Source organism: Fundulus heteroclitus, chromosome 20 (genome assembly GCF_011125445.2).
Source record: "Fundulus heteroclitus isolate FHET01 chromosome 20, MU-UCD_Fhet_4.1, whole genome shotgun sequence".
Classification (NCBI taxonomy): Eukaryota; Metazoa; Chordata; class Actinopteri; order Cyprinodontiformes; family Fundulidae; genus Fundulus; species Fundulus heteroclitus.
The window spans coordinates 35547147-35561715 of record NC_046380.1 but is presented as its reverse complement, the minus strand read 5'-3'; the positions used below and the strand labels follow the sequence as shown (position 1 = coordinate 35561715).

General features: G+C 41.5%; 2 protein-coding genes across 2 annotated transcripts; one reads left to right on the top strand and one right to left on the bottom strand.

Moving 5' to 3' along the window:
* Positions 1-287: 287 nt before the first annotated feature.
* LOC105919615 (transcription factor MafB) lies at positions 288-2145 on the bottom strand. The gene has a single exon (XM_012854967.3). The coding sequence runs from the start codon at positions 1795-1797 to the stop codon at positions 835-837; it is 963 nt and encodes a 320-aa protein (XP_012710421.2). The 5' UTR covers positions 1798-2145; the 3' UTR covers positions 288-834.
* Positions 2146-5805: 3660 nt separating this feature from the next.
* si:dkeyp-97e7.9 (DEP domain-containing mTOR-interacting protein) lies at positions 5806-14340 on the top strand. The gene is made up of 10 exons (XM_036151964.1): positions 5806-5858; positions 6570-6668; positions 6749-6927; positions 9280-9403; positions 11207-11385; positions 11566-11769; positions 11872-12009; positions 13596-13666; positions 13826-13930; positions 14027-14340. Exons 1-10 carry the CDS (start codon positions 5806-5808, stop codon positions 14150-14152), a joined length of 1278 nt encoding a protein of 425 aa, XP_036007857.1. The 3' UTR covers positions 14153-14340.
* The last annotated feature ends 229 nt before the right edge of the window (positions 14341-14569 follow it).

Sequence of the window (14569 nt, the reverse complement as noted above, 5' to 3'; positions counted from 1 at the left end):
AAGAAATCTCAGGTAGCGGTTAGGGACGGCCTGCTTTGAAGCATAAAAGTTACTTTTGTTTTTAGATTCAGAAGTACCTGCATCAAAGAACTCTGTACTGGCAAGTCAGAGCTCAAAGGAAAACTGGAAATTGGTATCGGCCAGAAAAAGCCAATCGGTGCAACCTCTGTGACAAACAAATTTGCCAAGATGACAGAAATGAGGAAAAATGCGCATGTAGAAATGTGGAAATATTACACCGTGGCGACGGTCCACTGCGGGGGAAATAAGTTGTCTGCAGATGAGACTCGGTTTAAAACTGTCAGATTAGGTTTATTGATCCAAATAAATGAAAAAAAAAAGGGAACAGATAGATGAAAAAACCCAACATATATGTAGATTTTGTATAATTATATCTTCAGGAGAAAGGCTGATACTGTCCAGCAGAATCTAATTCACAGACTAAAACTTTTAAGCATAATTTCTTTTTTTTTTTTCTCTTCTAAAAGCATAAACACAAACCATGATTTGAGCAACATAAAGAAAGGCAGGGAGGGAGGGAGGGGGTGGGGGAGAAATCACCTCAATAAAAATGAAACATTAACTAAAGGATTACATGGATGCTAATAAAAGCAAATCTGATTTCAAGTACTTGTTTTCAGTCAAAATAAAAGATAAGCTATGGCAGTATAAAATAAAAACATCTCATACATGACCAGCATGCATGCAATCACTGCAACCCCCCCTTTCTCGTTGCATGTTTTTTTTTTTTTGGTTGTTTTCGCTGTCATTTCAGTCATTGCTTTAATGCTGAAGGGGGGGAATTTGAAACGGCTCCGTGGAAGAAGCTCGAACTCACATTAAATACTCTGGTGAGGAAGGGTTGTCACTGGTGGAGCCAGTTTCGTGGTAGCAGTTCGCCCCGGACAGCTTCTCGCATTTAAGTTTGTATGCGTCCCTCTCCCGGACCAGCCTGCTCAGTTCGTGCTTCAGCTGCTCCACCTGGGTCACAAGGCTCGTCTTTTCGTGCTCCAGGATGTGCTTCTGCTGGACGCGCTTGTAGCGGCACGACTGCGCGTAGCCCCTGTTCTTCAGGGTCCGGCGCTTCTGCTTCAGACGCATCACCTCCTCCTTGCTCAGGCCCCTGAGCAGCCGGTTGAGCTCCCTGACGGACATGGAGACCAGCTGGTCGTCCGAGAAGTGCATCTCCACGTTGGACCGCCGGTCGTGACGGCTGTGCTGCTGCTGCTGCTGCTGCTGCTGCTGGAGCTGGTGGTGCGCGCCGAGAACCTGCTGGGCCTCCGGCGACTCCGGGGACTCGCTCCCCATTTCGTCTTTCAGATAGGGGTCGTGGCAGTGGCTGCTGGGGATGCCCTGCATGTCGGGGTGACCCGGAAGGCCCGGGTAGTGCTGGACGGGATCGCTCAGGTGCCCGTAGCCTTCGTAGTCGGGCTGGAAGGACTGCGGGTGGTGGCCGTGGGGCGCAGACGGGTGTCCCTGCTGCGTCGTGGCCCCTATCAGGGCCTCCATCGCGTCCTCGGGCGTCAGGCCAAACGCTTGAGGGTACATCTGATGGGGGTATCCCCCGTTGTTGTTGGGCATCCAGAACTGGTCGCTCCCGGGGTTGTTTCTCTGCTCGTTCGGGTTGACGTTTGGCGACGAGGGCACCGAGTTGCAAGGTGTGCTGCCGGGGGTGGAGGAGACCGAGTCCGGCCTCTGCAGCTGGCCGCACGGGCCGATGAAGGAGCGGTCCAGGCTTTGCATGGTCTCTTTCTTGACGCCGAACTTCATAAAGTCAAAGTCGTTGGCGAAATCCATGGGGAGTGTCTGCAGCCCCAAGCGAGGACGTGAAAGGGCAAGCTGGCCTCGTCACAGAGCTCCAAATGCCCGCATATATTTCATACAGTCAGATGAAAAAAAAAGACTCGCTTTCAAAAGAAAAAAAAGGGGGGAAAGTACCTCCAAACTTTGAACACCGGTCAAAAAGGATTTTTTTTTTAAAAAAAAGCCTCCGATTTGCACACAATAAAAAAATCTGATCCCCACCTCTTGAAAGTCTGCGCAGTGCTGAGGGTCTTCACCGCGCTGCTTACTCTGCTGAAGCGACCAAAACCTGAGAGTTGTGGTGACTGCTAAACACGGGAGGCACCTCTGCGTGCTCAGGAGGAGCGCACTTTCTTCATAAAGCCGACTGACAGCAGTCCCGCCTTCCAGACTACACCTCCACGCTGCTCGCCAATGAAAACATGCTGAACGGGCTGATTTGCATAAAAGCTATTCCGCGTCTCCCCCTCCCAAGCACCGAGGTTAAAGCTATTTTTTTTTTCAAAAACAGACACCAGTATATAAATGTTTATTCATTCATTTTTGCTTGTTTGTTTAGTTTGCTCTAGAGTAATGTTGGTGCAAGGCTAAGCTGTCTGTTAGATCTATCGTTGGGGCATCCCATAGAATAAACACAAGAAATCAAAATTAAATCTAATCTAAATTTGCCATTTTTTTCCATTCGTGTTTTTCGCCGTGTGTCTATCATAAAACAATTTCACTGATAGACATAAAGAGGGCAGCCAGTCCGGTCATTTAACGCCACAGCGACATGTCTACTCTGCGCCTGATTTGTACTTTTGTGAATACTGACATCTAGTGGACAAAGGTTCACATTGCAGGAGTAAGCTTAGGCACCTGCCAACCTCAAAACTGTATGCTAAAAATATTTTTTAAATGCAATTTTACACATATCTACTCCTTGCTTCAACAATAAAACAGTACTGTTTTTTAGATTAAGTAAAAATAATAATAGTATATAGCAATCAAAATACAAAGTAAATAATTACTGACCATATTCTCTATTGAGCATGTGCCTTCTTTAGAAACTCCTTCATAAGATGTGATTAATGCCTTTTGCTCTTCTGATTCGTTTTACTTTTTCTGAAACACATTCGCCACAAAATAAAATATGCCGATGTGTTTAGCATTTTCCATGTGTGCGCGGCGCATACGAGAGGCTCTTGTCAGCCTGGGAGTAGAGCACACATTCAGTGCTTTGCAAAAGTGATGACGCCTCGGGAATTCTTGACACATTTTGTCGCGTTAAGACCACAAAACTCAATGTATTTCATCAGGGTTTTATGTGACATAGCAACACGGAGAGATGCATTATGCTGAGCTGGAAGCCCATTCTTGTTTGCTATAGGTGAGTCAAGCTCAGCCAGGTCAGATGGAAATAGTCTGACCAGCAGTTTCCAAACTATGCCATAAAATCTCCATTTATTTTTAGTCTCGAGTTTGAATGGGCCATTAAAATATATGTATGCTCTTTGATAAAAGAAAACATTCCAGTGTGGCTCTGGCTGAACACATTGTCCTGCTCAAGATCCCACCACCACCGTTTTTCGCAGGGGGCATGGTGTGTTCAGGGTGATGCGCAGCGTTAGTTTTTTCGCATGTAGGCAAAAAAGTTAAATTGTGGTCTCATCTGACCAGATCACCTTCTTCCGGCCGCTGGAAACTGCAAGCATGACTTCTAACAGACTTCTTCATGTCCAGATTTTCAGAGTGCTTGACTGACAGCTGTCTTGTCAACAAATCATCACACCTAAAATGTGGATCTCTACAGCTCCTCCAAAGTTATCCATGGTAACTGACATGTCTAGCAAACATCTGAAGCCTTCACAGAAAGCCTGTATCTATTCTAAAATTCAACAACACAGAGATGGGTTCTGTTTAATAATTACACAATATTTATTCATTAATTATGGGACTTTTGAAAGCAGTTTGTTGCACTGGATTTATTTAAGGGTATCAGAGAAAAAACATGTTTAAGATAAGCAACACATCTATTTTCACTTCAAAACTGTGAAAACCATTTGACATATTCTGAATGAAACACCCCTTTGGTTTGATACATGCAGGTTTGGGGTTGTTTGTGACAGCATAACACATAAAACGAGGTAGGAATACTTTTTTTCAAGCAATGTGCTATGGCCAACTTTAAAAGAAAAAAAAAAACACCCGAATGCTTCAGTTAAGTAGAAGACCAGGAATGCTAAGCAGGCCAAACAGAAACCAAAATCAGAGTAATTGCACATGAGTGTCAAAAGGTATTGCTGTTGCACAGGATCTCCCAGGTTTATGCAGCGTGCCCAGAGATGACCTTCTCAGTCAGCGCCTACCACCAGCGAAAGGTCTCACTGACAAAACCTGGAGACTCAAGCCAAAACTAATAGTGATGACTGTAAAAGAACGGCCAGGCATTGTTGAAGCCCGCTTAATTTTCTGGGAATTGAGGAAAAAGAGGAGACGGTGTGACTGAGCAAGGATCTCTCAGGGACACTCACCGGGATTTGTGCCAGCAGACATTAGTGTTTAGGTTATGGGAAATTTAGGATTTTAAAAGCCTAAGAGTACATAACTAATAAATACTGTGCATATAAATAATAAACATGTGGAAAATGTATTCTAAGCATGTACAGCAATCGTCTATTCTAAATCTATTCATCCCCCTTTTCACATTTTGTCTCTTTAGAACCAAATATTCTAATCTATTGGGATATCATGCGAGAGATCAACACAAAGGGGCAGAAAATTGCAAAGGAAAATGACACATGGTTTCCCAGAAAGAATGTGACAGGCATTTATAGTGAAAACTATAAAAAACTGCAAACCCCCCAAAACATACCCCCCCCCCCCCCCCCACACACACACACACACCTAAAAGCAAAAACAACATTAGTAAGAGAAGCATCCAAGACGTCCATGGTGACTCTGAGGGAGCTGCAGAGATCGACAGCTCGGGTGGGAGACGTGTTCTTTTCTTGCAACAATATTGGAACAAATGACAGCATTCAAAAAATTACATATAAATGTTAAATGGACTGAACTTATATAGCATTTTTCCAGTCATGGTGACCACCCAAAGCGCTACAACTGAATTAGGATGGTTACTTTATATAGACATGACAGTATTTGCTGTGGAACTGCTAAATAAGGTCATGGGCTTCCGGCTTACCAATTTCAAGAATCCCCCATTATGATTTTCCCCCCCGTAGTCAAGGCAGAAGATACAAGTGGATAAGTGAAAATGTTCGGTTGTTGGGTGTATTAACTCACACAATTCATTACGCCGTACCCTGGCATACTACAAAAATGTCAGAACGGGGTGTAGTGGAACGTTCTGGGACCTGGAGGGGGGCGGGGTGTAAAGTGCCTCCTTCAGATTTAAAGAGACCGCACCAAAACGAGTCGCTCTCAGACGCACCTCAGAAAGAAGAGAGGAAACGTGGAGCGACAATAATGAGGAATAATGAGGAATTCAGATCAAAGCATTGCATCTACTTTAAATAGACTACAACTGAATTATTTAAATGTGAAGAGGAATGCATTAAAAAGCCTGATGTGTCCCCTTTAAGAGGCTGCACATGACTTGAAATCCTGAAATCGGATCCCCACACAAATGTACAAAAGAAAGTGGCAGTTACAACCTGTCCATGGTGCACCAGGCCTCTTGCCCAATGGTTACTGTAAATAGACGGGAGACATGAATTCAATTAAGAAGGTGGGGGAACGCCTCAAAAACTGCTGCTCCCAGAACATTTCCCACCCGGTCTGACTGAGCTTGGCATATGTTTGCTGTTTACTAATTAGGTGGCTTCTGCAAGAACATGTTTGCACTGCATTTTATTCCGAGGTCGCAAAGCAAAGGGGCCTTAATACAAGAGCATGCAACACTACTCGTATCTTAATTTGGAAAAATCTCAGAAAAACGTTTATAATTTTTACCATTTCACATTTGTGCACTACTTTGCATGGATCTATTACATAGATGCCATGAAGTACATCAAAGTTTGTGGGAAAACGCGCCCCGGGAAAAAGTTCCCGGGGTGTGAACACCTTTGCACACCTCTGTATGTTCCAGCGTCATCATGGCGACACCTGTAGGCTTCCCCTCATCTGCATCTGCAGACATCTACAGGAAACAGCTCACTTCATTCGGCAGCTGCTTTATTGATGAAGAACCTTGAAGACTGAACCCAGAGAGGGGATGGACCCTTTCAGGACCACACTATAACGCCCTTTTGGTCATCCAGCAGCACCGCTCACTACTGCCAAGTTTTTCAGGTTTTTCTTGTTGCCAGCCAACAAAAAGATGACTTTTAAAATGTAGCAAGTTTAAAACTCATCCGGTACTAACAGAACAGTATTAAATGATAGCACCAATAGACATTACAGATGTTATTTTATTTATCTTAAGCGATACACCATCCTACATAAAAACAAGCTTTTGAAACACGACAAATCCAAAAAAAATAGTTAGAGGAAATGACTCCTCTGTAAATATTGTTGGACTTTATTTCTATTCTTTGTCTCTAGTTGGAGAAATAATCAATTTAAAATGGTAAACTATAGTGATAACATTTGAGAATCTCTGTTTCACGAAAGCAACACACAGAAGGATCACTTGCACACCTCCACTTTGTCTTTCTGTCTAGCTGTATACACAACATCTACCCCTCAGGGCAATGCTCCATTTCTTCCGCTATTTTGTAAACATCAAAGTCAATAATAAAGGGCGAGTTTCATTTGCTGCTCAGTCCTGGGACAACAAGCATGGAGCGAACAAGCAGCGTCAGAAGAAAGGCCATAGCGAGGCAACACAAGACCGAGGTCATGATTGCAGGAGAGCAGCTCAGGTATGGCGAGTGGATCATGAAGGTGTAATATGGCTCAAATAAAGTTAAAAACCCGTCACTGGCTTTAACATGACTTTAAGGTTGAGACTTCACGATGGAAAACTGATCAAGGATCGACGGTACCACCTGCGCACCTATCCGAACTGCTTTGTGGCACAGGAGCTCATCGATTGGCTGGTGAGCCACAAGGAGGCTTTGGATCGAGCAACGGCCGTTTGTCTCATGCAGCACCTCATGGACCACGACATTGTCCATCATGGTGAGAGGGTTGACTTGACTGGCCGTTTTCTGAGGCGCACTTCATACAGTCAGATGTGGTCCAGCTAATCCTATTTCAAGAACGTGATGTGTTTGGGTGTCTCAGTTCGTCAAAAGAGGTGATTTAAATGACTGTGAACATGGGATGGTGGTTAGTGCCAGTCAGGTTGGTCTTGGTATTTCAGAAAGTTATGACCCTTACACACCCTCGTCTCGTGGGTTCACTGGGAACGGTGTGAAAAGATGAAAATATCCAGTTGGCTGCGGTTGCTGGGACAAAAGGGCCTTGTTGATGTCAAAGGTTAATAGAGAATGGGTAGAGTGGTTTGAGATGGCAGGAAGACAACAGTATCACAGGTAACCACTTGTTATAACCAAGGTGTACAGAATACCATCACTGACTGCACAACACAATGAACCTTGAAGCTGATGAGCTACAGAAGCTGAAGACCAGACCGGATGCTACTCCTTTCAGCTGAGAATAAGACGCTGAGTCTACAATTTGCAAAATTGAACAAAACAGATTGGAGGGATGTTGCAGGGTCCGTTAAGTCTATATTTAACATGAGGTTCATGAAAGCATGGGTCCATCGTGTCTTGTATTAATGGGCTAAATGAGCTGCACGAAGCAGATATTTATGTTGAACTGAGATTAGAATAAGTCAGGATAAAAACAGAATAATTTCGGTATAATTTCGAGATCTGCTTTTTTTTTTAAAATGATTTTTACCCCTGCTTTGCTGTCAGAGTGGATGACAACTGACTTCTTAGCTCATTCGTGCCTCAAAAGGATTGCTGCAATGATGATAGAGAAGAATGGAGCTTGTGATGAGCTGGTGAGGATAGAACTGACTGTGGCTGGAGAAGTCTGAACCTGAGGGGGGCATTCAGGTGCAAAGCATCTGCCACTGTAGTACCCCCCCAAAGCCTTTGGAAGGTGATGCGTTTGTGTTGAGCTGCATGAAAAACACAACAACATGCCTCTCCAAGAGGACAGAAAGTGATGCCGAAGACACATTTCCATTTTGCACTGGTTGAAAATTATGGATTGTAAAGAATGTGTGAAGTAGGTAATTAGATGTTAACTTAGGTTTGCTCCCAAACCTAAGTTAACATTTTAACTTCATAGCTTTGGTGTTGACCCTTTGAGGTTGGGAGGCCTCCTTGCTACGACCCTCATCTTTAGCTCCTTCCACAAATTCTCTTATCAAATAAAAGTTGAGACTGCAAAAATAAGCCAAAATAGCACAAATAAAAGATTGATTTTAAACTTAGGTCTGCCAGTAGTATTAAAATGTTATGGTTTAAGTGAACACACTGGACCCATCCTCTAGCTATTTCCCACAGGATAATTCATCACAAAGCTGAAATCCTCTCAAACTGGTTTCTTGAACGTGACAGTATTTTTTTTTTTCACAACAAAACATAAAAACAGAATCATGTTTCACTAAAAAATAAGAAAAATGTGATGGACAACTGCTGTAAAACCCTCAAGGGGCTTAATGAGTGGCAGTCTCCATAATAACAAATATATTTCAAAAACAACAACATTTCAATATATAAAACAGTTTAAAATATCATTTAGACCACAAATCCATATGGAAAATTTAGACAACTAAGTAGCAGCAATTTTACTCTCTGTTTAAATTGTTCTTTAGAAAGATCTGTCATTGATGTGGGAAGACTGTTCCATATCTTTGATCCTCTGTATAATACACTAAACTGTATTTGAGTTGTGCTAGACTAAGGAGGCCTGATAAGACAACTACTACGAGTTGGATACTGGTGAAATTTATTATTAAAAGTAAAAATATTACAAAAGTATTGAGGAAGTAACTTTTTTATAGAGCTATAAACAAATAAAGCTATTTGAAGTTGATTCACTTGATAAACACTAAGAATACTTGCCTGATACTTGCAAACAGTGGTTGTGAGGGGTGTCTACGATTTACACAAAATATTAGCCTTAAAGCTCACTTCTGAAGTCGAAAAACAGATTCCAGTTTAATTGGGTGGGTGCTAGCCCAAGCAACATTACAACATTACAGTATACCGACCACTTTGGCTAGTTTTGTACTTATAACACTAATGTGGGGTTTCCAGGATAAAGAATCACTGTAGTCAGTTCACTGTCTTCCAAAGGAGCTCTAAAGATGTCTCTTGTTGAGTCTGTACTACAAAGAATTTAGGCCATTCTGAACATAAAAGGGTCCAACCTGATACTGTCAAGGTATACCTAATAAAACGGCCAGTCAGTGTGGACAAGTATATTTTAAAGCCTTGAACATGAATACAGTAGATGCTCTTGGAGCTCTCTCTGTGCATGTTAATCAGTGTTCTGCTTTCTACTTAGTCTGTGACAAGAGGCCTGATTTCAAGGACGCCAAACTGCTGTATCGTTTTCGCAAGGATGACGGCACATTTCCCTTCAACACAGAGGTGAAAATCTTCATGCGAGGACAAAGGCTGTATGAAAAGTAAGACCTCAGTACATGTGGCAGGTCACGTGACAGGGAGGAGCACAGTTTCCACCAAAGACAGTGCAATGCTTTGCAAAAGAAAATGATCATTTCTGAATACAAGCTTTTGAATTTGAATGAACTTGTTTTTAAAACGGAGGCAAAGAAGCATGATTACCGCTGTGTTGCATCACCTCGTCTCCAATAATTCTCATTCTACGTTTCTGGGGTAAAAACACATGCTTCTGAAAGATACACTTAGGGGCAGCTCTTCCCTTTGCATTTTCTTTGCATGGCTATCTTTTAAGTGGCACAATTCTAAATTAAAATTTGATTACACTCTGTGTACGCTTAGATCAAAAAGAAAGGAAATTTGTGTTTGGCCAGTTTTTTCTTTGTTGTGACAATGCCTCTGGTAGAAAAAAAAAAAAAAGAGTCTTACCATGTTGGAACGTCTATTTGTTTCCCTTTAAATGGTACCATATTTAAAAAACAAAATAGAATAAAAATGCTTTTGTGGTTTGAGCAGTAGAGTTGAGTCCATGAAAAGCTTTCTGAATCTCTTTGCCAATGCCAAACAGCTTTTGGTGGAGGCAGTGTGATGGTTTGGGGGCAGCATCTCCTTCACTGGACAAACAAGGCTTGCAAATTTCAGAGGTGATCTCAATACAGAGAAATATCAAGATGAGACTCTGCAACTCTGTGGGGTCAACCCATGCCCGTGTGACTAGCACAATCGTGTTGGATGACTTTTGACAGTAATTTTTCATGGGCATCAACCATATAATCCATTGTCACTCAACCGATGAAAGCATCATTTTTAGAGCTGCGGCATCATTAAAAGGGATGCAAGCAGCCCTTTCTGGATTCACCTAAAAGCATCATGGTTACTACAAAGAAATAATCAATAAATAATCAAACATATTCCAGATTTTTGTCCAGTGTTTGCAATGAAAATTAAGGCTCTTCAGTCTTTATTCACTTTACAGCACCCTTCACAGAGTGGCCATCCCTTGTAAAGACGCGTTAAAATATAAAATGTTAAAATGACTGATCTTTCCTGCCGTAGCATCATTTCCCATTGAATATTTTGGAACAGTCCAGCCTTTAACTGAAGTACATTTATACAGTGGGGTGAAAAAACCCTTTGAAAAACAAAAATGATCTGTGTCATAATATGGTAGATGGAACTGAAGCAGTGCTGATATTACTTTTTTTTTTTAACGAGTGTGACACAGAAGCCGCTGTCTTGCATCAACTCTTAAAAATGGCAAAGACAAGAGAACGTTGCCATTGAAGTAAGTCAGAAAATGACCACAGATAAACTTTCTACACTCAGAACGTTAATCAAAAAGTTTAAAGCAAGTTGAACACAAACAGCGAGGAGGGTCGTCACAGAGGTAAAATAAAGATCCCCAAGGCTCAGTGTTAAAGACCTCCAACACATTTTATGTAATATTGAGCTACTGGCAAAAAGAATAACTTGTATTTTGAGGCCTTTAACTCATCTTCAGCACAAAGGGATAAATAATGGTGGATTGTTGAATTTAATTGCTTTATTTGTCCCCCAGGGAGTTAATTGCATTTCAGTACAGCCCATCCAGGAAAGACAAACATGGGTAGACCGGTGACCGAGGCTGCTGCCACAAGGCGCCGCCTTTTCGCAGAGTAGCAAAAAAAATAGGATAGTGGAGGAAAAAAAAAATGTATCTCACTGTCTCTCAACAGGACGCATTATGCATGTTCCTTTAAGTCTTAAATCATTTCTTGGGTGTGTTCTGAGAAATCTGCTTGAGGAATATTATGACGTGTTTGATTCAGTCTTATAGCAGACAAGAACTCAATCCTGCAGCTGAGAGAGGAGCATGGGGTCTCATATAAGCGCTCGTTTCCGGGCTACCAGCTGATTGACTGGCTCCTTCAGAACGGAGAAGTAGAGAGCAGACGCCAGGGAGTGGACTTGTGTCGGGCGTTGCAGGAGCATGGCATCATTCAACACGGTGAGGCAGAGCTCATTTGCACTTTGATAAACAGTGAGCGGTGGCTGCCAGCAGAGAGTGGCCACTGTGGACTTTTGCAATCAAAAGCAAATACGCACAATATCCCTCTGCAAACATTTTCACTTTTTCTAAAGACATGTTCTAATGTTGTCTAACGCTGCATTTTATTTCTACCACTAGTGACGAAGAAGCACGACTTCTTCGACAGTGGGCTCCTCTATCAGTTTTGCATCAATTTCCGCCGCCGCCGCCGCCTATCTGAACTCCTGAATGAAAGGGAGCAGGATATTGATGGGACGTCTACACAAGAGGAAAACAATCTCGATAGTCCATTTTTTCTACGCAAAGACTCCATCCAGGAGCATAACAGTCCTTTTGATTCTGGTAAAAATCCCATTTACAGCTAGTTTTTTTTTTTTTTTTTGTCGTGTCAAAAATAAACTTTGATTTGAATTCTGATTTCTAAATGCAAATTTTTTTCTGCAGTGGGGTCAAGTAAAGACATAAAACAGATTACAGGTAGCCGGCGATCCAGCTTGAACGTGGTCCATCTCCATTCTGGTGGATTTCAAACGCTTGTTCAACTCCCTTCAAACTCAATCGTGAGATCCAATCCTAAATTAGGCAAGTGGAACAAGAGCATTCAATGCCCATATATATATATATATATATATATATATATATATATATATATATATATATATATATATATATATATATATATATATATATATATAGAGAGAGAGAGAGAGAGAGAGAGAGAGAGAGAGAGACAGAGAGAGAGAGTGAGAGAGCCATCAGAGTAGGCTTTTCCCTTGTCTTTCAAGGCCAATGAGAACTTTAAAGCACAAATTTACAATTCACTTTTGTTGATACCAAGAAGCCCGCGATAAAGGAAAATGTTGTTGCTCTCACCCTCAAAATATTAACCTGATTCCAGCCATATGGATGTCACTCCGCCTAGCTCCACTCACATCCATCTGGGACCTCTCCCATAGAGAGTGATTTTTCCAACCAATTTTATTGTCTAGCCAATCAGGACGCAGGGCTGGAGTTTCATAGATGTGACGTAGTGGAGACGCGACCGTGACGTGAGACTGTTTTGATAGCAATGGCGGCTTGTCGAGGAAGCAAGCGTTAACATTGATGCTGCTATTTCTTCCGTGTTGTCCAATCGACCTAATATTGTTTCATTAAAAGAACATCAGAGAATGCCTCTGAAGGCTTTTGTTGGTGGAAACGATGTTTTCGCGGAGCGGTTAGCGGTAACCATATTAGGAGGCCTTTAGTCCTCAACGGGATCGACTCCGACCTACGGTGCTTTGCCGCCTGTCTTCCCCCCTCTTCCTGTCAGCATACTGTCAATAAAACACGTGCCAGTAGAGCCGCAAACACATAAAAAAAATTTTTAAAAATTAGTTTTTTCCTGCGTCGCTCTCATAGCGTCACGGGTTAGCTTCGGTGTGAGTGGTTGAAATAGCACGTCGATAAAGATGACAGACAAATGTCTTATCCAATCATATGCAAGGATTTTTGATAAGGCCCAGCCTTCAATAAAGGCAATTCCTATGGAGAGGTACCAGATGTATGTGAGTGGAGCTAGGCGGAGCGAAATACATATGGCTAGAATCAGGTTATCAAAATATAGCCTCCTCATTAAAAACACTGAATGATGATCACACAACACAGTTCATGTCACAGCCAGGAAGTATAGCTCTAGCAGCGAGTTGGAGTTGTTGGACTTGATAAAGCCCAATACAAGTACAAGCAATTTACCATTTGAAAGCATAATGTTTCTATATGGAAAAAAGGTTTCTTAATCATAGTTTTTTATGTTATATAAAATTTAATCAATAGATGTTCTACCAAAATGGTGCTTCTGCACTTTCATCCATGATAAGAAAATCCCCCAGCAACTATCTAATATATCTATCTATCTATCTATCTATCTATCTATCTATCTATCTATCTATCTATCTATCTATCTATCTATCTATCTATCTATCTATCTATCTATCTATCTATCTATCTATCTATCTATCTATCTATCGTTCTTTCTTTCCTGGGTCTAGTGCTACTTTACAAGGTTTACAGGCTACCGCTTTCAGACAAATCACCACATATATTTTTATTTTATGAAGTGACATGCAAGCTTCAGGCATTCTGTCCCTCCTTTGCTTATACATAAGAGGTTTTGTCTTGTCCTACAGTTTTAAAAAGACATGTAACATGTGAAGAGTTGTTTGCCCCCGGAGCACCGTTCATCAAGAAAGTGCTGACGGTGAGTGACTGTGGGGGACCATTTACAGTTCACATATCACACATTTTTGTCACACAGAAAAAAAAAGCAGTTGTTGAAATTACATATTTCTTTAATGATTACCGTGGAGTTAGGATTTCCACCAACTCTAATGTGTGTTTTATGTCACCATGTTCACAGGTGATCGGGGATGCCCTGGGCTGGGGCATTGTTGTCAGAGGCAGGGCCCCCTGTTATGTGCAAGCTGTGGATCCTGGGAGCCCTGCAGCGGTTGCTGGAGTTAAGGTGAAAATAAACAAAGAAATCACATGACTCTGTATAAACGGTCACATTAAGCTTTTGAACAGAAATGAGATCCATGAATGTCGCTGCTCTCTGTAGATACGACAGTTTGTGTGCCAGGTGAATGGAAGGTGTGTTCTTTACCTGGACTACAAGACAGTGACCAGACTGGTGATGACTGGACCTCGTGTTGTTGTGCTGGAAGTTATGGAGCAACTGGAATAAAAACAACAACAGCAATAATGATAATAATATATATTTTATATATATATATATATTCTTCAAAATTAATGTGCAACATTTTGTCATTTAAACTGTGAAGCAATACATAAAAATCGTTGGAGAACATTGTGAGCCAAAAAAACAAAATGCAATTTCCTTCTTCTTGAAAAACCCTGAGCTAATAAAAGCTGTTATCACTTAAGTTAGTTTTGTCCTCCTTTGTTTTGATTGTATCGTTGATGCTGTTTTATGTTTATATATTTTTTTATTTCATATTTTACATTTTATTTTTACTAGTCATACTAATAGACATCTAATTCATGTGCAGTAGATATTTGAATGGATTTGCTCTAATTATTTTTGGGAGGTAAGACTAGTTGTTTTGTTGTCGTCTTATATTATTTTAAATGCGTTGGTCTT

What these genes read in the sequence shown, in the direction of transcription:
- LOC105919615 (XM_012854967.3), bottom strand. Translation starts at nt 1,797, where the DNA reads ATGGATTTCGCCAACGACTTTGACTTTATGAAGTTCGGCGTCAAGAAA.
- si:dkeyp-97e7.9 (XM_036151964.1), top strand. Translation starts at nt 5,806, where the DNA reads ATGAAGTACATCAAAGTTTGTGGGAAAACGCGCCCCGGGAAAAAGTTC. An exon ending in GGACAAAGGCTGTATGAAAA is followed by an intron (nt 9,404 to 11,206) that starts GTAAGACCTCAG and finishes TGTTTGATTCAG; the next exon opens with TCTTATAGCAGACAAGAACT. An exon ending in CAGCGGTTGCTGGAGTTAAG is followed by an intron (nt 13,931 to 14,026) that starts GTGAAAATAAAC and finishes TGCTCTCTGTAG; the next exon opens with ATACGACAGTTTGTGTGCCA.